This window comes from Nomascus leucogenys, chromosome 24 (genome assembly GCF_006542625.1).
Source record: "Nomascus leucogenys isolate Asia chromosome 24, Asia_NLE_v1, whole genome shotgun sequence".
In the NCBI taxonomy this organism is placed as follows: Eukaryota; Metazoa; Chordata; class Mammalia; order Primates; family Hylobatidae; genus Nomascus; species Nomascus leucogenys.
The window spans coordinates 19,423,521-19,443,971 of record NC_044404.1 but is presented as its reverse complement, the minus strand read 5'-3'; the positions used below and the strand labels follow the sequence as shown (position 1 = coordinate 19,443,971).

Below are 20,451 nucleotides of genomic sequence, written 5' to 3'. Positions count from 1 at the left end.
CCCGGCCCCATTCTTTTTCTATAGCAGAGAGATGGGACTTTTTTCCATTCTTGGGAGGGTAGAAGGTAGGAATGTGGGTTGAGTAATAAGTTGTACTTTTATATGAAGATGGTGTTGACCAACTCTTGATAGAATGTGTGCTTTGAATTTTATTTCTAGAAAGGGGGTCAGTTTGCTTTAATCCTCACATACTTGAGACCAACTCTTGTAAACAGTGATACACGCTGGCTGTGAAGTCCAGCTCTGAAGTTCACGAGGGGCTGGCATGGCCTTGTTAGCAGGACTGTTTAGAGAAGTACTCTGTGGTGTGCACTCACAAACAGCTCTCCCATCCTGTCCTGTAAGGCCTTTTGAGAGGCATAGAGTTCAACAGCTTAGTCCCAATTTGCTGGATTGGAAGCCTAGGTTTGTCACTTACTAACTTTGTGACCTTGGGCTCTGGCCTTCTGTTTTCTTATCTGTCAAATAAGGTGATAAGTACCTGTCTCATAAGGTCGTCGTGAGAGTTCAACACATAAATCACATAAAACTGCCTGGCACGTGGTAAATGCCATCTGAGTTGGAGGTGCTGTTGTTTTGAAAATGCAGCGCCCTTTTGTGACGTTTGTAGCAGCTAACCTTAGCATAAACAGCACTGGAAATGGTCTGCCCAGAAGACACATCCTTTACCCTTGTGAATGAAAAAAAAAAAAATCGTCCTTCCGAGTTAATAAAAAGAGGACCTTGAAAGAGACAGTTTTGTAGATTCAGGGGAGTGAACTGGAGTGTGGGTGTCATGAATCTGGAGTCCTGAGGACATCATCTGAGTGAACAATGACCAAGGAAGACAAAGGAGGCAGAGCTGTCCATGGGAAGTGAGCCAGCTGTGTGCGCAAGTCCCGGACCACAAGGGAGTGTGCTGCCTTTGCCCTCACTTGGTGACCTTCCTCTCTGGGGATGTTTTAGTGAGTTCTTATGCTTTCAGAGAAGGTTGTGGCAATGAAGGCTTATTATTAATAACTTTCATTATTTTAAAAATTTAGGTAATACATGAGTATATTCTCATTGTAAAAGAGTCCATTGATACAGAGAGGTGAACAAGCAAAATGTGAACAGACCCTTGTGGCCCCATTTCCAGCGGTCTTCCCCTCCCCAGGTGGAAAGCCTGTCAGCAGTTTGCTGTGCCTCTTTCCACTGTCCTTGTGTATTTATGATTCCATATCAACAGCTGTGTGGACACACGTGTGTGGCTCATACTTTCTTTTTTCTTTTTTTTTTCGAGACAGAGTCTCACTCTGTCACCCAGGCTGGAGTGCAGGGGCGCAATCTCAGCTCACTGCAACCTCTGCCTCCTGGGTTCAAGCGATTCTCCTGCCTCAGCTTCCCAAGACTACAGGTGCACGCCACCATGCCTGGGTAATTTTTGTATTTTCAGTAGAGACGGGGTTTCACCATGTTGACCAGGCTGGTCTCAAACTCCTGACCTCAAGTGATCCTCCCGCCTCGGGCTCCGAAAGTGCTGGGATTACAGGTGTGAGCCACCACGCCTGGCCCATTTTATTTTTTTTTTCTCATTCACATGCAATTGACCTATATTTATTCTTATGAAATTTGCTTTTTTCATTTAATGGGTTTTCTACCTCATTGTTTTGTCAACTTCAGTTTTTTATTACAGAAAAATATTGACAAAAGTGCAAAATCATGAGGTATGGCTCAGTGAACCCTCACCAAGGGAGTACACTTGTGTACCTGGTAATCACATCAGGAAACAGAATAGCACCAGCTCCTAGAAGGCCCTTGTGTCCTTTGCCAGTAACTACCTCCTGTCTCCACTCACAAGGGCTCCGCATAATTCCATAGGATGGATGTATAATAATGTATTTAACCATGAGTGTTTATTGTTTCTTTATGGCCATAAAGAATCATACACGAAATGTTTTGAGGTCCCTGTTAGCTTAGACATTCACTGCTGGCCCCAGTATACAGGGATCTTGGAGTTTAGTAATAAATGGTAAATTTTCCTTGCTTATTTCCTACTCAGATAAACAACGGGATACTGTTGAGCGTTCGCCTCCTTTCCTACTGACTTTATTATCTATCTTTTTTTTTTTTTTGAGCCGGAGTTTCGCTCTTGTTGCCCAGGCTGGAGTGCAGTGGTGCAGTCTCGGCTCACCGCAACCTCCACCTCCCGGGTTCAAGTGATTCTCCTGCCTCAGCGTCCTGAGTACCTGGGATTAAAAGCATGCGCCACCACACCTGGCTAATTTTGCATTTTTAGTAGAGATGGGGTTTCTCCATGTTGGTCAGGCTGGTCTCAAACTGCCGACCTCAGGTGATCCACCCGCCTTAGCCTCCCAAAGTGCTGGGATTACAGGTGTGAGCCACTGTGCCCGGTCTAGTATCTATCTTAATCAAACCGAGAGTTCTGAAATTTCTTCATAAACTAGATCTCTATTGCCGTTTTTCTAGTTTGTTTTTGTTTTTTTGCGTTTTGCTCTGTCACTCAGGCTGGACTGCAGTGGCGTGATCTCAGCTCACTGCGGCCTCTGCCTCAGCCTCCCGAGTGGCTAAGATTATAGGTGCCTGCCACCACATCCAGCTAATTTTTTGTATGTTTAGTAGAGATGGGGTTTGGCCATGTTGGCCAGGCTGGTCTTGAACCCCTGACCTCAAGTGATCCGCCCACCTTGGCCTCCCAAAGTGCTGGGATTACAAGCATGAGCCACTGCTCCTGGCTCATTTTTCTAGTTCTGATCTCTGTTCCTTCCTGCACAAAGGCCTCAGATAATGAACTCCAGGATGTGTCTAACTCTAGCTGTTTCAGTTCTAAGTGTACCCTCCTGATTACAGGCTTTTTTTGCCCCTGCCCTAGGATCTCACCACTGAGCCGAGTTGGGAGCTGACCATTCCCCCAGAAGTACAGCGGATCGTCAAGGTGAAGGGGAAACGCAGCAGTGAGCATGTTCATTCCCAGGGCCGTGTGATGGGGGACCGCAGTGTGCTCTACAAGGTACATACAGCCAGCTGTCTGGTAGACAGCAAGGGCTTTCGAATCAGGAAAAGAAGGGCTTCAAGTCTGGCTGTAGGACTTGGTAGATCTATGACCTTGAGTAAGTCATTTAATCCCTTTGAGCCTTAATTTTTGTTTGTGAAATGGGGATAATATACCCTCCTCCTAGGCTTGTTTTGATGATCACATGAGATGTTCATGCCTAGCCCAGTGCCTAGCGTATGGTAAGTAAGCAACAGATGTTAGCTCTTACTTTTTTGACCTTTTTGTTTGTTTGTTTGTTTCCTGAGACAGAGTCTTGCTCTGTTCCCCAGGCTGGAGTGCAGTGATGCAGTCATGGCTCACTGCGGCTTTGTCCTTCTGGGCTTATGCAATCCTTTCATCTCAGTCTCCCAAGTAGTTGGGACCACAGGCACATGCCATGCTAATTTTTTAAAAACGGCTGGGCTTGGTGGCTCATGCCAGTAATCCCAGCATTTTGAGGGGTCGAGGTGGGTGGATTACTTGAGTCCAAGAGTTTGAAGCCAGCTTGGGCAACGTGGCTGAAACCTTGTCTTTACCCAGAAAAAAAAAAAAAAAAAATTAGCTGGGCATGGTGGTGCGTGCCTGTGGTCTCAGCTACTCGGGAGGCTGAGGTAGGAGGATCACCTGAGCCTGGGGAGGTTGAGGCTACAGTGAGCTGCAGTTGTGCTGCTGCACTCCAGCCTGCGAGACAGAGTGAGACCCTGTCTCCAAACAAACAAAAAAAATTTTTTTTAAAATTTTTTATTTTTGTAGAAGATAGAGATCAACCTAGGAAACATGGTAAAACTCTCTCTTAAAAAAAATTTTTTTTTTAAATTTTTTATTTTTGTATTGACAGGGTCTCACTATGTTGCCTAGATTGGTCTCTATCTCCTGGCCTCAAGCAGTTCTCTTACTTCAGCCTCCTGAAGTGTTGGGATTAGAGACTTGAGCCACTGTGCCTAGCCCAGCTCTTATTACTAGTGGTAGTACTGATAGAGCATTCTGGGGTTAAACCATAGTCGAGCCATCAGAACCTCCATCTCTGTGTGCCAACACTCTAGTTAGTGTTAAAGAGAGGGAGATTGAGGTGACTAGTGGGCTGCAAAACTGTGGTGGGAGAGAATGTAATGATAGTAGTAATGCACATTAATTACACCCTCTGGTACAGCAGAGACCTAGTTGGAGGGGGTGTCATAGAATAGAGATCACAGAACTTGATGGTAAAGCTGGATCGCTAAGCATGAGCCAGTGCAACACAGTGCAAGCCTCTAGTTTGACTGTTAAGACTTGGCTCTGCGATGGCCTAGCTGTTCATCTCTTAGGCTGCCTGAGCTTCAATTTTCCCCAGTATAATGGGGATAATAGCACCAACGTCAGAGGATTGTTTTGAAGATTAATGATAACATGTAAACTGATTAGAATAGTGCCTGTCACATACTTAACATTATTATTTGTGGGGAAAAGAAAGAGAGATCAGCCTGTTACTGTGTCTATATAGAAGGAAGTAGACATAAGAGACTCCATTTAGTTCTGTATTTGAGATGCTGTTAATCTGTGACCCTACCCCCAACCTTGTCCTCGCAAGAGACATGTGCTGTGGTGACTTAAGGTTAAAAGGGTTTTGGGCGGTGCAGAATGTGCTTTGTTTAAAGATAAAGGAGAAAGCCGCCTTTAGGAATAAGGTGGGGCTTGCTGAAGCAATACTGCTAAAAGGTTTATGGAGATGTTTGCATATACATTTCAAAGCACAGCACCGGTGATGGTAAAGATAATCATGAATAAATACTAAGGGAACTCAGAGGCCGGCGCCGGTGTGGGTCCTCTGTAAGCACAGCACCGGTCCCCTGGGCCCCGCTTTTCCTTCTCTACACTTTGTCTCTGTGTCTTATTCCTTTTCTCAAGTCTTTCGTCCCACCTAATGAGAAGCACCCACAGGTATGGAGGGGCAGGCCACCCCTACAATTATTAGTGCTATTGACTTTTTTTTTGTTTTTCTTTTTTGAGACAGGGTCTTGCCCTGTTGCCCAGGCTGGAGTGCAGTGGTGCAATCACAGCTCACTGCAGCTTTGACCTCCTGGGCTCAAGCAGTCCTCCCATTTCAGCCTCCTAAGCAGCTGGGACAACAGGTGCATGTCACCATGGCTTATTTTATTTTCTTTCTTTCTTTTTTTTTTTTTGAGACGCTGTCTTGCTCTTTCGCCAGGCTGGAGTGCAGTGGCACGATCTTGGCTCACTGCAACCTCCACGTCCCAGGTTCAAGAGATTCTCCTGCCTCCGCCTCCCGAGTAGCTGGGCCTACAAGCGTGCACCACCATGCCCAGCTAAATTTTGTATTTTTAGAGATGGGGTTTCACCATGTTGGACAGGATGGTCTTGATCTCTTGACCTCATGATCTGCCCGCCTTGGCCTCCCAAAGTGCTGGGATTACAGGTGTGAGCCACTGTGCCCGGGCAGTTATTTTATTTTCTTTAGAGATGGGGTCTTGCTGTGTTGTCCAGATTGGTCTTGAACTCCTGGGCTCAAGCAATCCTCCCATCTTGGCCTCCCAAAGTGTTAGGATTACAGGCGTGAGCCACCGCACCCGGCCAGCAGCAAGTATTTTTTGAGTGCTAGCTGGATGCAGGCACTCATTTAGACACTGGGATATAAAATGGGCAAAATAGACAAAACTTCCTCACCTTGTGAGGCTTTCATCATAGTTGGGTGAGGCTAATAATAAAGAAAATAAATAGGTAAATTAGATAGTGTATTAGAAAGTGACCAGTTCTACAGAGAAAAATAAAGCCGGGAAGAGGGAAAGCGGGTACAGTGTAAATCGGGTGGCTAAGGAGGGGCTTAGTGAGAAAGTGGCACGGAGTGAGTGGACTTGAGTGAGGAAGTGAGTCGTGTGGATAGCTGCGGGGAGAGCCTTCCAGAGAGAAAAGTCAGAGTGCCCCTGGTGTGTGTGAGAAACAGCAAAGAAGACCAGGTAACCAGAAGATGATGAGTGAGGAGGCATGTCAGGCCTGCTGAGGGCAGAGGGCAACAGGGCCAGATCACAGGCCATCACCGTGGCCTTCACTTTGGAGCACGGTGAAGAGTCACTGGGGAGTTTTCAGCAGAGGAGTGACATCAGTGATTGAGATTCCACAGGCTCATTTGACCTAGATTAGACTGTAGAGGGGTGAGGAGGAAAGCAGACCATTTAGGCTGTGGGGTCATCCAGGTGCTGATGGCTGGAGCTGGGCTGGTAGCATGGAGGTGGCAAGGAGGGATCAGGTTCTGGGTACTTTTGAAGGTAGAGCCAAGAGCAGGTATATGTGTGTTACAGAGAAAGGAGTCAAGGATGACTCGAGGCCTTAGGTCTGAGCCACTGATGTATGGAGTCGTGACTGGCTGGGGAGGAGAGAGGAGCAGATTTTAGGCAGGGGTTCGAACAGTTCAGTTTGGGCCATGTTAAGTTTCAGATGAAACATCTGAGAAAAGATACTGAGATAGTTCTTAGTGAAGTCTGGAGTTCAAAGGAGTATCTGGTTTGGATATATACATTGGGCATTGCCAACATCCATAAATGGTGTTCAAGCCATGAGATTGGCTTGAGATCACCACGAGGGTGAGTGTGATGGAAATGCTCAAGGCTTGAGAGCTTCCTGGTGTGTTCCACCATGAAGAAACTGGGGAGATGTGGAAGAACCTCCAAAAGAGACTGAGAAGGAGAGGCCAGTAAGGTAGAAGGAGTGCTGGGCAGGGATGTTCTGGAAGCCAGGTGAGAAAATGTCGCAAGGAGGTCGTGATCACCTGCATCACGTGGTACTAGTGGGTCAAGTAAGATGAGGGCCAAGACTTTGCCACTGGATTTAGCGATGGGGAGGGCGGTGGTGACCCTCAAAAGAAAAATATCACTGCAGCATTTGTCCCTAGGTCAATGAGTGGGCAGACCTGGATTTTATCTTGGGTTACCATTTGCTATCTGTGACTTGAGAAGCTGCTTAACTACTTCGGGACTTTTCTGCAAAATGCGGACCATAATAGCTACTCTGCAAGACTGTTTAAGGGATTAGATAAAATACAAGGTACCTGGCATGGCACCCAGTACCCAACGCACATAAAACAAGTGCAGTGATGAGAAACTCCAAACAAGAAGCTCTTTTCACCAGAAACCCTGATTCCTCTGCCAGGCTAGAGAGCTCCAGGTTGGTCTCACAGCACAGGAATGGAGTGTGTGATGAGTCATCGTGGTTCTAAGGGAGCTTTTCTCTCTCTCTCCAGAGCCTGAACCCCAACCTGCTGGCCGTGGTGACGGAGAGCACAGACACGCACCATGAGCGCACCTTCATTGGCATCTTCCTCATTGATGGCGTCACTGGGCGTATCATCCACTCCTCTGTGCAGAAGAAAGCCAAGGGCCCTGTCCATATCGTGCATTCAGAGAACTGGGTGGTGGTAAGCGGTCACTACCAGGGACACAAGGTAGCTCCAGAGGTCTCCTTGCTTCCTGAGTCCTCTCCAGAAACCCAGTTGCTGTTTTGGTTTTCTTAGGATCTCAGATTCCCTGGATGGCAGCAAAGCGTGCTGGTTAGGGCGCCAGGCTCAGGAATCAGATTGCCTAGGTTTAACCCTACCTCTTCCGTTTCCTGACTGTATAACCTTGAACTAGTTGTGTATACGCTGTGTGTTGCATCACTGGTAAAATAGGGATAATAACAGTCAACTTCAGTCTGGCAAAGAATAATGCCTGGCACCTAGTAATGATTCAAAGGTTAGCTACTATTATGGTTTCTAAGACTCTTGAGAATTTCCTTTGTTTTGTGGTGAACTTTGGATAGCCTAGATAAAAATACTTTGAAAGTTAGTAAACTTGATAGTAAGGAAGAAAAGTGAGGTGCTAGTTAATGGTTCTCCTTCATGGATCTGTAGCTAATTAGAGGGGTGCCTTCCAATGCAATTTCCCTTTCCAGTTGAAGCAGCTGCTAAGCCCTGAGCTGCCTCCTCCTATCCCTGCAGTACCAGTACTGGAACACCAAGGCTCGGCGCAACGAGTTTACCGTACTGGAGCTCTATGAGGGCACCGAGCAATACAACGCCACCGCCTTCAGCTCCCTGGACCGCCCCCAGCTGCCCCAGGTCCTCCAGCAGTCCTATATCTTCCCGTCCTCCATCAGTGCCATGGAGGCCACCATCACCGAACGGGGTATCACCAGCCGACACCTGCTGAGTGAGTGCCTGGGGAGCCTCTGGGATGGCTGGGTTCCCTTGGGCAACCACACTTAAGGACAGAGCAAGGGACACATTGCTGGCAGAGCCCTGTTGAACCACCTGTAAGGGAAAGGTGGTGAGGAGGGCTATAGATCAGTGCAAAAAGTTTCTTAGTTCATCTTTGCCACCTATGAAGGTGACCACTTCTCTCTCAGTCCTCATCTTTTTTTTGTTTTTTGAGACAGGGTCTCTGTCACCCAGGCCGGAGTACAGTGGTGTGATCATGACTCACTGCAGCCTCATCCTCCTGAGCTCACCTGGCTAATTAAAAAAAATTTTTTTGTAGAGACAGGGTTTTGCCATGTTGCCCAGGCTGGTCTAGACTCCTGGGCTCAAGTGATCCTCCTGCCTTGGCCTCCTGAAGTGTTGGGATTACAGGTGTGAGCCATCGTGCCTGGCTGCCTGGCCTTCAGTCCTCATTTCTGATATACCGCCTCTCTATTTGGCATTTTCACCTAGCTCAAAAAGTCAGTTCCTGATAGCATTCTTAACATAGCTAGCCTGTGCTGACAGCTTGCAGAAACTGGCAGGGTCTGTCGCCCAGGCTGGAGTGCAGTGGCACGATCTTGGCTCACTGCAACCTCCACCTCCTGGGTTCAAGTGATCCTCCTGCCTCAGCCTCCCAAGTAGTTATAGGCATGCACCACCATGCCTGGCTAATTTTTGTATTTTTAGTAGAGATGGGGTTTCGCCATGTTGGCCAGGCTGGTCTTGAACTCCTGACCTCAAGTGATCCGCCTGCCTTGGCCTCCCAAAGTGTTGGGATTATATGTGTGAGCCACCGCGCCAGCCCTAAAATCTCATCCTTATGTAACCTAAGCCCAGGACTTAGGACTTAGTGGTTAACAGGTTCCTGTGTTTAGATGATTTTACCGAAGATGTTTGGGACTCTCAGATCTGATGGGCACTTGGCATTGCTGTTGCTTTTTTTTTTTTTTTTTTTGAGACAGAGTCTTGCTCTGTCACCCAGGCTGGAGTGCAGTGGTGCGATCTCAGCCCACTGCAACTTCGGCCTCCCTGGTTCAAGCGATTCTCCTGCCTCAGTCTGCTGAGTAGCTGGGACTACAGGTGCGTGCCACTATGCCTGGCTCATTTTTTTATTTTTAGTAGAGACGGAGTTTCACCATGTTGGCCAGGATGGTCTTGATCTCTTGACCTTGTGATCCACCTGCCTCGGCCTCCCAAAGTGCTGGGATTACAGGTGTGAGCCGCCACTCCTGGCCTATTGAATTCTTAAATATGAAGAAGCCAGCCCTGTTGGCAGTTTATCAGCTTTAATCACCATTACTGAAACTGGTGCTATGATCGATCATGCCTGGTCCTCCAGTCTTCCCTGGCCACTCATAACGCATAAACAGCTGCGTTTGCTCAACAGGAAGGAGACTCCCTGCTGGGAGGAGGTATGGGAGGGATGGGGGAGAGGCATGAGGAAATCCAAGTGGCCTTCTACATTTTTCTCTTTCATCATTATCCATATCTTGATTCTAGAAGTTTATTTTCTGGTGTCTCAGAAAGTTAAGAAACCAGTGCCTTCAAAAGTGAGAACCTTCATTCAGACCCATGCATATTATTGGATTATTATTTTTGGCTATGTAAGGGAGCCTCATTGACCCATTTTTTGTTTTAAATTCTTATTTAAATTTCTGCAATAATGACATTTTTGTAACTGGCCCTTGCTGGACACTGGATTGGTGTGAACATTCACTTCCTCCTGCGTAGTTGGACTACCTTCTGGAGCAATTCTTTCCCTTCCTAAGGCTTTGCTGGATCCCCGCCGCCCCGAGATCCCAACAGAACAAAGCAGGTGAGACCCTCATGGGCAGTGCTGAAGGCTCTGGCCTTACAGAACTTAACCTCACTGATTAAGCTTGGTTCTTGGTCTCCGTGTGCCTTCATGCTGTGCTAGGGGCTGGGGATGTAGCAGGGGGCAAGTCTGAAAAAGTCACCTGCCCTCCTGGAGCTTACAGTCTGCTGGGAAATGGACAATAAATAAATAAGATAAACAAAATATGTACTATGTTAGGTACTCAAATGCTAAGGAGAGTAAAACAGGAATGAGCTAGGAAGTGGGGATGGGGATGTGTGTGGGTGTAATTTGAGAGGTGGCCTAGGAAAGCCCCTTTGAGAAGGTGCGTTTTGAGTGAAGGCCTGAAGGAGGTGAAGGAGCTAGCTGTGTAGATATCTGAGGAAGAACCTTCTAGGCAGAGGGAACAGGCAATGCAAATCCCCTGAGATCATGTCTGGTGAGCTCGCGGAGGGCAATGCTAGGAAATGAGATCACTGAGGTAATTCGGGCCAGATCATGTGGGCAAGCCAATAACTTGTTCACTGTTGGTATTGTTGTATTAACAACCACCATCTCGTCGGGTTTTCTTACCTCCATCCTGAATTTCTTTGCCTAGGGGCATGAGGAATGGAGAGGTGTGTGTTTTGGAGAAGTATATGAGAGAGAGGAGATTAAAGCTAGGAAAAGACAAGATGATAATCAGGTTTCAGAGAAATGGGGATCGAGAGGCACCCTGGAATGGAGAGCAGGAATTAGCTTAGTGGTTCAGTGTGTTGGCTTTAAAATGGTCGGCTTTCCTCTTGTGGTGTGAAGTGTCAGTCATCTGTATGTTCTTTCTTTTCAGATTTAGAACAAAGTAGGAATCTAGATCTCAGTCTTACTCTCCAGAGAGCTACCTTTCTTGTAGTCCTTCCGAACATTCAGCTGCTAAATTTTTAACTACCTAATGCAAGCAGACCTCCTAGGAGATTTGAGGCTAGATATGTAGCCTGGAAACCTCCTAGGACTCAGGAAGGGCAGCCAAGAGATCCATTTACAGCAGTGCTCACCCTGCCTGTCCCGGCTGGTGTTTTGCAGAGAGGAGAACCTAATCCCGTATTCTCCAGATGTACAGATACACGCAGAGCGATTCATCAACTATAACCAGACAGTTTCTCGAATGCGAGGTATCTACACAGCTCCCTCGGGTCTGGAGTCCACTTGTTTGGTGAGTAGAGCCCACAGCTGCCCTGTTTCACCCTTGGTGGATCATTGGTTGTTTCTTCCCTAATTCTTATTCCATCTGCCTTCCAGGTTGTGGCCTATGGTTTGGACATTTACCAAACTCGAGTCTACCCATCCAAGCAGTTTGACGTTCTGAAGGATGACTATGACTACGTGTTAATCAGCAGCGTCCTCTTTGGCCTGGTTTTTGCCACCATGATCACTAAGAGACTGGCACAGGTGAAGCTCCTGAATCGGGCCTGGCGATAAAGACCAAAGACTGTGCCTAAAAGTGGAGAGCCAGGGGAGTGTGGGTCAGATAAGCAGCTACAGCTGCATTTGGTGGATTGGTGAAGAGAGAGTGAGAGTGAGTGTGTGTGTGTGTGCATGTGTCAGTGCTCAGCTAAGAGCTGTAGGGAAGAAGATGGATGACCTTCACATAGAACTCCTTTTGGGATACACATGATGCAGAATCCTACTTGGAGAGAGACAGAACTCTCAGCTGAGAATCTCAGAGAATCCTGATGGGCTTTCCCTTGAAGTCCAAAGGCCTCTGCATTGTTTCCTTTCTTTGCCCATCCATGAATGTTCTGTTTTGTTTCGTTTTTTTAAAAAGAATTCCGGCTGATTTTTGTGAGGCCTGTTTAAATTGACTTTACTTTGCCTTTTGTGTTTCCCAATTTTATCTAGAAATCTTTCTGACTTTTTCCATCTCTTGCTTCAAAGTAAGAGGGGAACTCTCCTTGCCGACTCCACCGTATAGGTGCATTTGGTGTTTTGCACTGGGAAGAAATAGGATCCATCCTGAGCTGAGTCTTGAGGACTGATCCAGCCTCTCATGGCTTCCCTCCAAAGTAACTTAGGGTTGAGGGATCTATATGTGATGTCAAAACTTACTTTAAACCTCTGGTTTCATGCTGTCATTTATTAGGCTGGGCCACCAAATCTTTGTTTCAGTTCATCAGAAGCCAAGTGCATACTAGCGTCTTGTTTGTTGCCCATTGCCTATACTTTTCACCTGAGATGTGTGAGTTGGGGCCTTTTAAAAACTACTGAATTGTCTGAGCCTTGAAGACATTTCCAGGGAGAAGAGATAATCTCTCATTTCACCCACAGGCTGGTCTAATCATAACCTAGTTAAAAATGTCCTTGTTTAAGAACCCCATTATTTATTTTTAGTTTTTAATATAAATTAACATGTGGCTCATCATATTTCTCTTTAAATGAGGAAATTTTAAGTCTTATTGATCTAACCTTTGAAGCTTTAAAAAAGAGGAGAAAGGGTAGGGGTGGGAAACTGGTATACTGTGTGTATAGCACTGCCGATTGGCTAGGCCGCTGTGTCTCTGCTACAAATTAAAGAAATCCTAAAAGTTTTCCTTGGTCATAGAGTTGGGGAATGACAGAATTTTTCTTTACTGTGAAATGTGTGTACAGAGTAGACCATCTCTAGCCCTGTGGTGAAAGAGGTACACTCGAATGTCTGAATAAAGCAAGTGAAAAATGACACTGTTTAAGTCCTCTTTTGTGTCTTAGAAGATCACTTTGAGGCTATTTTCACATTAGAAGGAATAAAAGCAGTGAAGACATGGAGTAAGTGTATTTTATTTTAGTAAGGAAACATGTCAGTTTAATCATGTATGGGTTGGTCCGGTTATCTAAAAATTTGTCATCTTTCTGTGGTCATATGCTGATGGTAGATTATGGCAGAGAAGGAAGAGGAAATGACAACCATTTTATTAATTGTCAATTTGATATTGAGTGACTGAATGTCTAAGAATCTCCAGAAAAAAACAGGCTTCTATCATCCTCACCCAAGGCATATTTTAACATAACCTGGGAGAAGAGAGTAAGTACAAGTTAAAAAAATTCTGCCCTAGTTTTGAGAAAGCCTGGCTGGAATTCTGACTGTCTTACATACATATGTGCAAGGTTAGCCTGCAAGATTCTAGTTTTTATTTACCAGTGTGCCAAAATCTGAAAGAAGCTACTGGGAGGGAAGTTATTTGTCCTTTAGTAAAATTCTCTATTTCATCTGTAATCAAAGTTACCTCAAAGCAGGTGCTTTTTTTTTTTTTTTTTTTGAGACAATCTCTCTCTGTCGCCCAGGCTGGAGTGCAGTGGCATGATCTTGGCTCACTGCAACCTCCACCTCACAAGCAGCTGGGACTATAGGCATGTGCCACCGCGCTCGGCTAATTTTTTGTATTTTTAGTATTTTTAGTAGAGACAGGGTTTCACTGTGTTGGCCAGGCTGGTCTCAAACTCCTGGCCTCAAGTGATCTACTGGCCTTGGCCTCCCAAAGTGCTGGGATTACAGGTGTGAGCCACCGCGCCTGGCCCAGTGCTTAGTTAATGCTAATGCCATAGTCCAATTTAAATCTTTTCTTAGTTCTCAACTTTCCTTAATCTTAAAACAGCATTTGGTTCTGAGCAGCTACGCTCAGTCTCCACCAATGGCTGCTGAGACTATGTTTCCTCTCTCAATTCTCTGATCTGTTTGCTTTCTTGTCATTCCTTGTTTTTTTGTGTATTCCTTGACTAACCTCTTCTGTCTTCATTAATTAGGTTAATTTTGGGGCCCCTACAGTGTTTCACTTAAAGAGATTTGGCTGGGCATGATGGCTCATGCCTATAATCCCAGCACTTTGGGAGGCCATAGTGGAGGATCTCTTGAGCCCAGGAGTTCCAGACCAGCCTGGGCAACATAGCAAGACCCTATCTACAAAAAATAAAAAAAAAATTAGCCGGGCCTGGTGGCATGTGCCTGTGGTCGTAGCTACTCAGGAGCCTGGGAGGTCGGGGCTGCAGTGAGCCATGAACATGCTACTGCACTCCAGCCTGGGCAACAGAGTGAGACCCTGTCTCAAAAACAAAAACTAATTTGTTTCAGTATTCATTAATTACGTATATGCGCACTGGTAGTCTAGTGTTTGTTCTTGTATACAATGTTTTCTTAAATGAGATGATGCTATTTAATTCTGTTACTTGTTTTTTCAACTAATGGATCTTTTAAAGTTTTTTATTTAATTTTTTTGTGGGTACATAGTAGGTATATATACTTATAGGGTACATGAGATATTTTGATAAAGGCTCAACTAATGCATCTTGAATATCATGTATTCATAAAGATGACTGAAATAGTTTCTGGAACAAAGTCTGATAGAAAACATAATTCCTAATTTAAGTGTTAGAGACTTTAATGTAAGCTACCTAATCCGAACTAGTTTCATTATTTGTATGTGGGTACAAGTTATGTGCTCTGTAAGGCATCTTTCAATTTGAAAATTTCATAATTGTAATTTCACTGCCTTTATAAATTGCTTTTTTTTTTTTTTTTTGGAGGCAGGGTCTCTGTCACCCAGGCTGGAGAGCAGTGGCGCAGTCATAGCTCACTGCAGTCTTGAACACCTGGGCTCAAGTTATCCTCCCTCCTTAGCCTCCTGAAGTGCTGGGATTACAGGCATGAGCTACTGCACCTGGCCCATAAATTGCTATACTTTTAAAGAGCCTATTACACAAGGTATCATCAGAATCAACAGACTCATTTCCTGATTCCTAATTATTTAAAATTTTGCTTTTAGGCGAGGCATGGTGGCTCATGCCTATAATCCCAGCACTTTGGGAGGCCAAGGCAGGCAGATCATTTGAGGTCAGGAGTTCAAGACCAGTCTGGCCAACATGGTGAAACCTAAAACCCCATCTCTACCAAATAAAATAAAAAAAAAATTATCCAGGTGTGGTGGTGCATGCCTATAATCCCAGCTACTCGAGAGGCTGAGGCAGGAGAATCACTTGAACCTGGGAGGCAAAGATTGCAGTAAGCCGAGATCATGCTCTGCACTCCAGCCTGGGCGACACAGTGAGACCCTGTCTCAAAAATCAGCAAATAAAATAAAAAAGTTGCTTTTAAATCATGAAACTATTCTGTTTTCTTTACTTGGAATGTTTTCTTCCCTGCTTAAAATCTGGCTTGTCTCCAATCTGAACTCCTCCATAAAGTCTTCCCTATTGGTTTCAGCTACTCAGGACCTTCAACCATCCTGGCTGCTCACCACGTAACTTCCTGAGTGATATACTACACCCCTTTATTATTTCAGATATTGTGTCTCTCAGGGACCGTTTTCTGAATTCTCTATTGTCCCAGACATGAAGTTGCTCCTTGACAAATAGTTCCCCAAATGCTGTACCTTCTTCTCCAGAACGCTTAGGAACTTTGTCCCTAGTTTCCCAAATTTCTAAGACTTCGGTGACTTACTAAGGGATTTTTTTCCTTTTTTTTTTTTTTTTTGAGACAGAGTCTCATTGTCTCCCATGCTGGAGTGCAGTGGCTTGATCTCGACTCACTGCAGTTTCCACCTCCCGGGTTCAAGAAATCCTCCTGCCTCAGCCTTCCGAGTAGCTGGGACTCCAGGAGTGTGCCACCACGCCCGACTAATTTTTGTATTTTTAGTAAAGCCAAGGTTTCACCATGTTGGCCAGGCTGTCTCGAACTCCTGACTTCAGCTGATCTGCCTGTCCAGCCTCCCAAAGTGCTGGGATTACAGGCGTGAGCCACCGTGCCTGGCCCCAATAATTTTTTTTTTTTTTTTTTTTTTTTTGAGACAGAGTCTTGCTCTGTCGCCCAGGCTAGAGTGCAGTGGCGCAATCTCGGCTCACCACAACCTCTTCCTCCCCAGTTCAAGCGATTCTCCTGCCTCAGCCTCCCAAGTAGCTGGGGCTACAGGCGTGTGCCGCCACGCCTGGCTAATTTTTGTATATTTATGGAAATGCCAAGAGATAGTTCAGTCTGCCTCTCTGGCATGCCATGGACACCAGGTCTGACAAACTCTTTTACTCCTTAAAACAAATTCTCACCTGATCAATATGGGGAAATAAGCTGCATGGTACCATAATTTCTATTCTAAAAGGGAAAAGTATCTCTTTGGTATTGCTTTGGAAAATATTATTCTTTATAACTATCTTACTATTTAAAAATTGACAATTATCCTTCCATAATTAAAACAGGTAGACAACATCCTGTGCCCTTTCATTTTTTGTAAAATGTAACCTGAAACTATTCAGCATTCTTGAAGCAACCTTTCAATAATGGAGATACTGGTGCTTCATATGTATCAGCTGTTTTGATTTTGTGGCTAAGTTCTTTATTTTAAAAAGACTATGTAAGTTAAAAACATTTTTTAACAATGTCCCCAAATTAAGATGAGTGTCCCCCTCAAAACCTCCCCCACCATGTTTCCCAGAAGTCACCACTGAACAATTTGGTATCTCTTCAGGTAATATCTTCTGCAGCTTGGTTTTATCACTTAATCTATTGTGGAGAGCGCCTGTGTGAGAGGTAATGGATCTACACCAGTTTTAGTGGTCACACAGTTGAAATTCTTAAGTGCTGTTCCATTAGAGATTTTTATGAGACTGAATACTCTTTCGGGGAAGTCTAATATTTAGGCCACCTTTCCAGTAAGAAATTTATAACATAAAGGTTGTGTATACACCCACCTTCCCATTTTTTTTTTAGGAATCAGAGTGTGAAGTTAGTTGAGACTGACCAACGAAGAAGCCTGTTTTCCACCAGCACTAAGGCTTTTATATATTTCTGATCCATGATACTGAGGTGACTTTTCCAGGATAGAGACTAAGAACATTTAGGAAGGTGTGTTTGTAACATAGTCAAAGGTTTATATTGAAGCACCCTCTTCTCTGTCCCCTAATGTGCAATCTGAATGAATGAAAGTCAAGAAAGCAAACTAAAACCATAATTAAAAGGCACAATTACTCATACAAACTCCATTATACTTCATGGTTTGTTCACATCATGGCTTTGATGATATCATATATCCCATGTGCTGTGATAAAATAAGAACTAGACTAGATCAATCAACCAGAGGCCAGTTTATTGATGATAATGAATGAAGACTGCAATTGCAAAGAGGGCTAAAATACTCATGCTGCTGGAATATATATCCGCTCCTACAAAAAAGGTGATATAAGTTAAAATGCTGTTATAAGTTTGCTTGGTTGTTACGGAGTTAGGAGATGTGATATCTTACTCATGCTTTTTACTATAGGCACATACCTTCCAAGGAGACCAGAACAGTCCCTCTCTGCGCACTGACCCCCCATGTCCCCACCCCAAACAGTGCTAAAGGATATACACAGTGTAATCATTTGGCTCCACTTTTCCCAGAGTTTACATGTAAACTACATTCCTTCTGTTAAGTATCTGGCATACAGTAGGCTCTCTCTGTCATCATACTCTGTACCTAATTATAAAGCAAATGGATGATAAAGTATTTATAAACTGTTTTGACTTTTGACAACACAATTTCAGACTTACAGAAAAGTTGCAATAGTACAAATAATTCCCAGATCCCCTCTACCCAGATCCCCCAAAGGTTAACATTTTACCACATTTGATTTATCCTTCTCCTTCTGTCTGTCTCTCTCTCTGGCTCTCAATCTGATAGGTCAAAACTTTTGAGAGTGTACATCTTAAAGTGACATTGTAATCTAGTTCCTCCACAGTTAGCAAAATTGTTTCTTTTTCGCTCTTAAAGCAAGAAGGCTGCAATAAGCATTTTCTTCTTCCTTTTAAGTTCATACCAGGTGAATTGTTCAGTATCATGGGAAAAATAATACTTGTGGGTTACAAATAATGTCTCATAATTCTAAATTGAATTAGGCTTCTAATCTAATTCCTTGTATTCTTGGTAATTTGAAAACTAACTCTGTTGTGAATTACCAAAAAGGAGCTGCTCTCCATTTGCAGTTTTCAGTATTGCAGTAGGAGTTTCAACAAAATATGCACTGATTACTTGTTCTTATAACTTTGTAAAAGCTTGAGAACAGATTGACATCTGTTGGCTCCTAGGGGGTAACAGCTAAGGTTTATTCATTTACTTGTTTCTAGAAACACTGTATCTATTAGGATTTATTCCAAGCAACTCTGTATTAGATGGCTTAAAAAAAAAAAAAAAAAAAAAAAAGAGATGTGCTGTCTATTGCTTTTGAAGCTTCTGTAGTGAGGCACACTGACCTCATTTGTTTTTAGATTGCCGTACAATTTACAACCACCAAAGTGTGCAAATCATAAGTACAAATCATGGCTCAGTGACTACTGTGTGTATATCCATGTAAGCAAAACTGTGTCAAGGTATAGAACTTTTCCAGCTCCCAGCAGGCCTCCTCATCACTACCTCTACACAAATCTTTAAACCATACCATTCATCAATGTCTGCCATTTTTACTTCATCGAATTCCCTGTAACATGACTGTATCATATCTTTTATCATTTTAAATTTCAGTTCCTTGGCAGACACTTGGGATTAGAATGGAACTAGTATTTTAAGTCCTTCAGTTAATTCATAAAAGTTATTTATTGTTTTTTAGTTTCTATCTTATTTTCTGGACCAGAATATTAGAAGCTTGTGTTTCATCTAGAAGTCTTTTATTAGTCTGTTTCTTTTGTCATCTAAATTTATAACATAGATGCCATTCCAAATCTTTGTGGCAACACAAGACCAAACCTCCAGTACTGAAATAAATGTGGCATTTATAAAGGAAGTTCTTTATCTGGAGTGCTCTCTCCCAATCTATTAACCAGAAATATAAAGTATATAATAAATAATTTAAGTACAGGTGAAAATCTCCCTGTGATAGTTTGCATTTGCCTTTTATTCTCTTGGAGAGGGAAGGGAGGACAGCAGATACATTTGATCTTTTATTTCCTGAAATTTCTCCAAGACAGCCTTTGCAGATTAATTTTGTCCTTTGGTTAAAATAAAATTCATGTCCCAAAGCCATTATAAAATTCTGGGTCTCCAGCCTTTCCTTAGGGCTCTGGTTCAGTATCTTGAAATACTGCAATATTTATAGTGTTATGATAAGTTCTTTTTCATTTCTGATGTTTTTATGTTTAAGAAACTTGCTGTTATTATTATCCTCTGGTAAGTAGACACTGAAGGAAAATTCGTACTGCTGTCATCAAAGCCACATTTTCCTCCAAGACCGTCTTTGACTTGACTGAATTTTATTTTGAATGTAAAGATGCAGGCTGGGCGCAGTGGGTCAAGCCTGTAATCCCAGCACTTTGGAAGTCCAAGGTGGGAGGAACCTAGGACTTAGCAGCTTGGGCTACGTAGGGAGACCTGTCTCTTAAAAACAAACAAACAAACAAAAATAAGAGTGGTGGCCTGCACCTGTATAGTCTCAGCTACTGGAGAGGCTGAGGCTTGAGCCAGGGAGGTGGAGGCTGCAGCCAGCCGCAACTCTGCCACTGCACTCCAGCCTGGGCTATTGGGCGACAGAGCAAGATCCTGTCTCAAAAAAGGTAAAGTATGTCATATCTTAATGAAAGTGCAGATTAATCACTAGTTACCAATTCATTTATCAGTGTTACACACCAAGAACAAAAGCTCTTCCTAAACTTGGGGGAGAATTTCAGGGCTTTAGGAATTTGAAACCGTCTTCACAGTTCCTTCCAAGTCTTATTCAGGCCGGCTGTAGGCCACAGGCCTAGAGCTTGAAGCCGTCCACCAATATCTCACACACAGGACTGTCCTTAATGCACGAATACCTTTCCTCGAGCAAACTGCTTTTCCCTCTTAGATCTTGTAGCCAGATAACTTTACCGGCAAAAGTCTCAGACATCTCCTGTGAATAAAAGCTTACATTCTTTCCTTGCCAGTAGAAAAAAGGGGAACACGTAACCATACGTGGCAAACTGCAAAGAGGGATGCATTGTACGAGCTGGTCAGATTGTTAATGAAGGCAATCCAAACGAGATTTGAGTGCGAAGGGAATATGGATCAGTGATTAAAAGGTGGTGTGAGAGGGAGAAAGCTTTGTAAGTATGGCGTGCTTTAGTATTACTATTGGGGGGATCTAGGCAGGGGAAGAAGCAGGTGAAAGCGTTTTAGGCTTCGGCCTCCTCTTGTCGTCCTTAGCTGTCCCAGGTCAGGGCCATTCTATTCACCGAGGCGTAGTCAACTCTGCTGCCCTAGACTTGCCCACTGAACCCATGCCCCAAACTCACCTTTCCCCGCTGCCCGGAAGCCAAGTCGCTACCACCTGCTTGAGCAACTCCCACCGCGCAGGCTCAGAAGTTAACGCTCTCCCGCCTTTCCCAGCTGCGCTACCTTCTGAGCAGGCGCAGCGTCTCCAATCAGTTCCCTTGCAGCGGCTCGACCCTGGTGAGGGCAAAGGCCGCTCCGCGCATTGCGTTTTTGACCC

The 20,451-nt window shown here is 44.3% G+C and overlaps 1 protein-coding gene and 1 long non-coding RNA gene across 7 annotated transcripts in view; one reads left to right on the top strand and one right to left on the bottom strand.

Annotated features, from left to right (window-relative positions):
* Positions 1-12,727, top strand: part of EMC1 (ER membrane protein complex subunit 1) — a 33,810-nt gene extending 21,083 nt beyond the window's left edge. For all 6 annotated transcript variants that reach the window (XM_030805631.1, XM_030805630.1, XM_030805628.1 and 3 more), the window contains 6 exons: positions 2,852-2,989; positions 7,245-7,418; positions 7,980-8,190; positions 9,951-10,035; positions 11,095-11,224; positions 11,311-12,727. In XM_030805631.1, coding sequence (XP_030661491.1) covers positions 2,852-2,989; positions 7,245-7,418; positions 7,980-8,190; positions 9,951-10,035; positions 11,095-11,224; positions 11,311-11,490 — 918 coding nt within the window. In that variant the 3' untranslated portion in view covers positions 11,491-12,727. The remainder of the gene's footprint in view (positions 1-2,851; positions 2,990-7,244; positions 7,419-7,979; positions 8,191-9,950; positions 10,036-11,094; positions 11,225-11,310) is intronic.
* Positions 132-20,436, bottom strand: LOC115833025. Its single transcript, XR_004028455.1, has 2 exons — positions 20,255-20,436; positions 132-458 (listed from the first exon to the last, which is right to left on the bottom strand). It is a non-coding gene; the product is annotated as an uncharacterized LOC115833025 (long non-coding RNA).
* Positions 20,437-20,451: the final 15 nt, after the last annotated feature.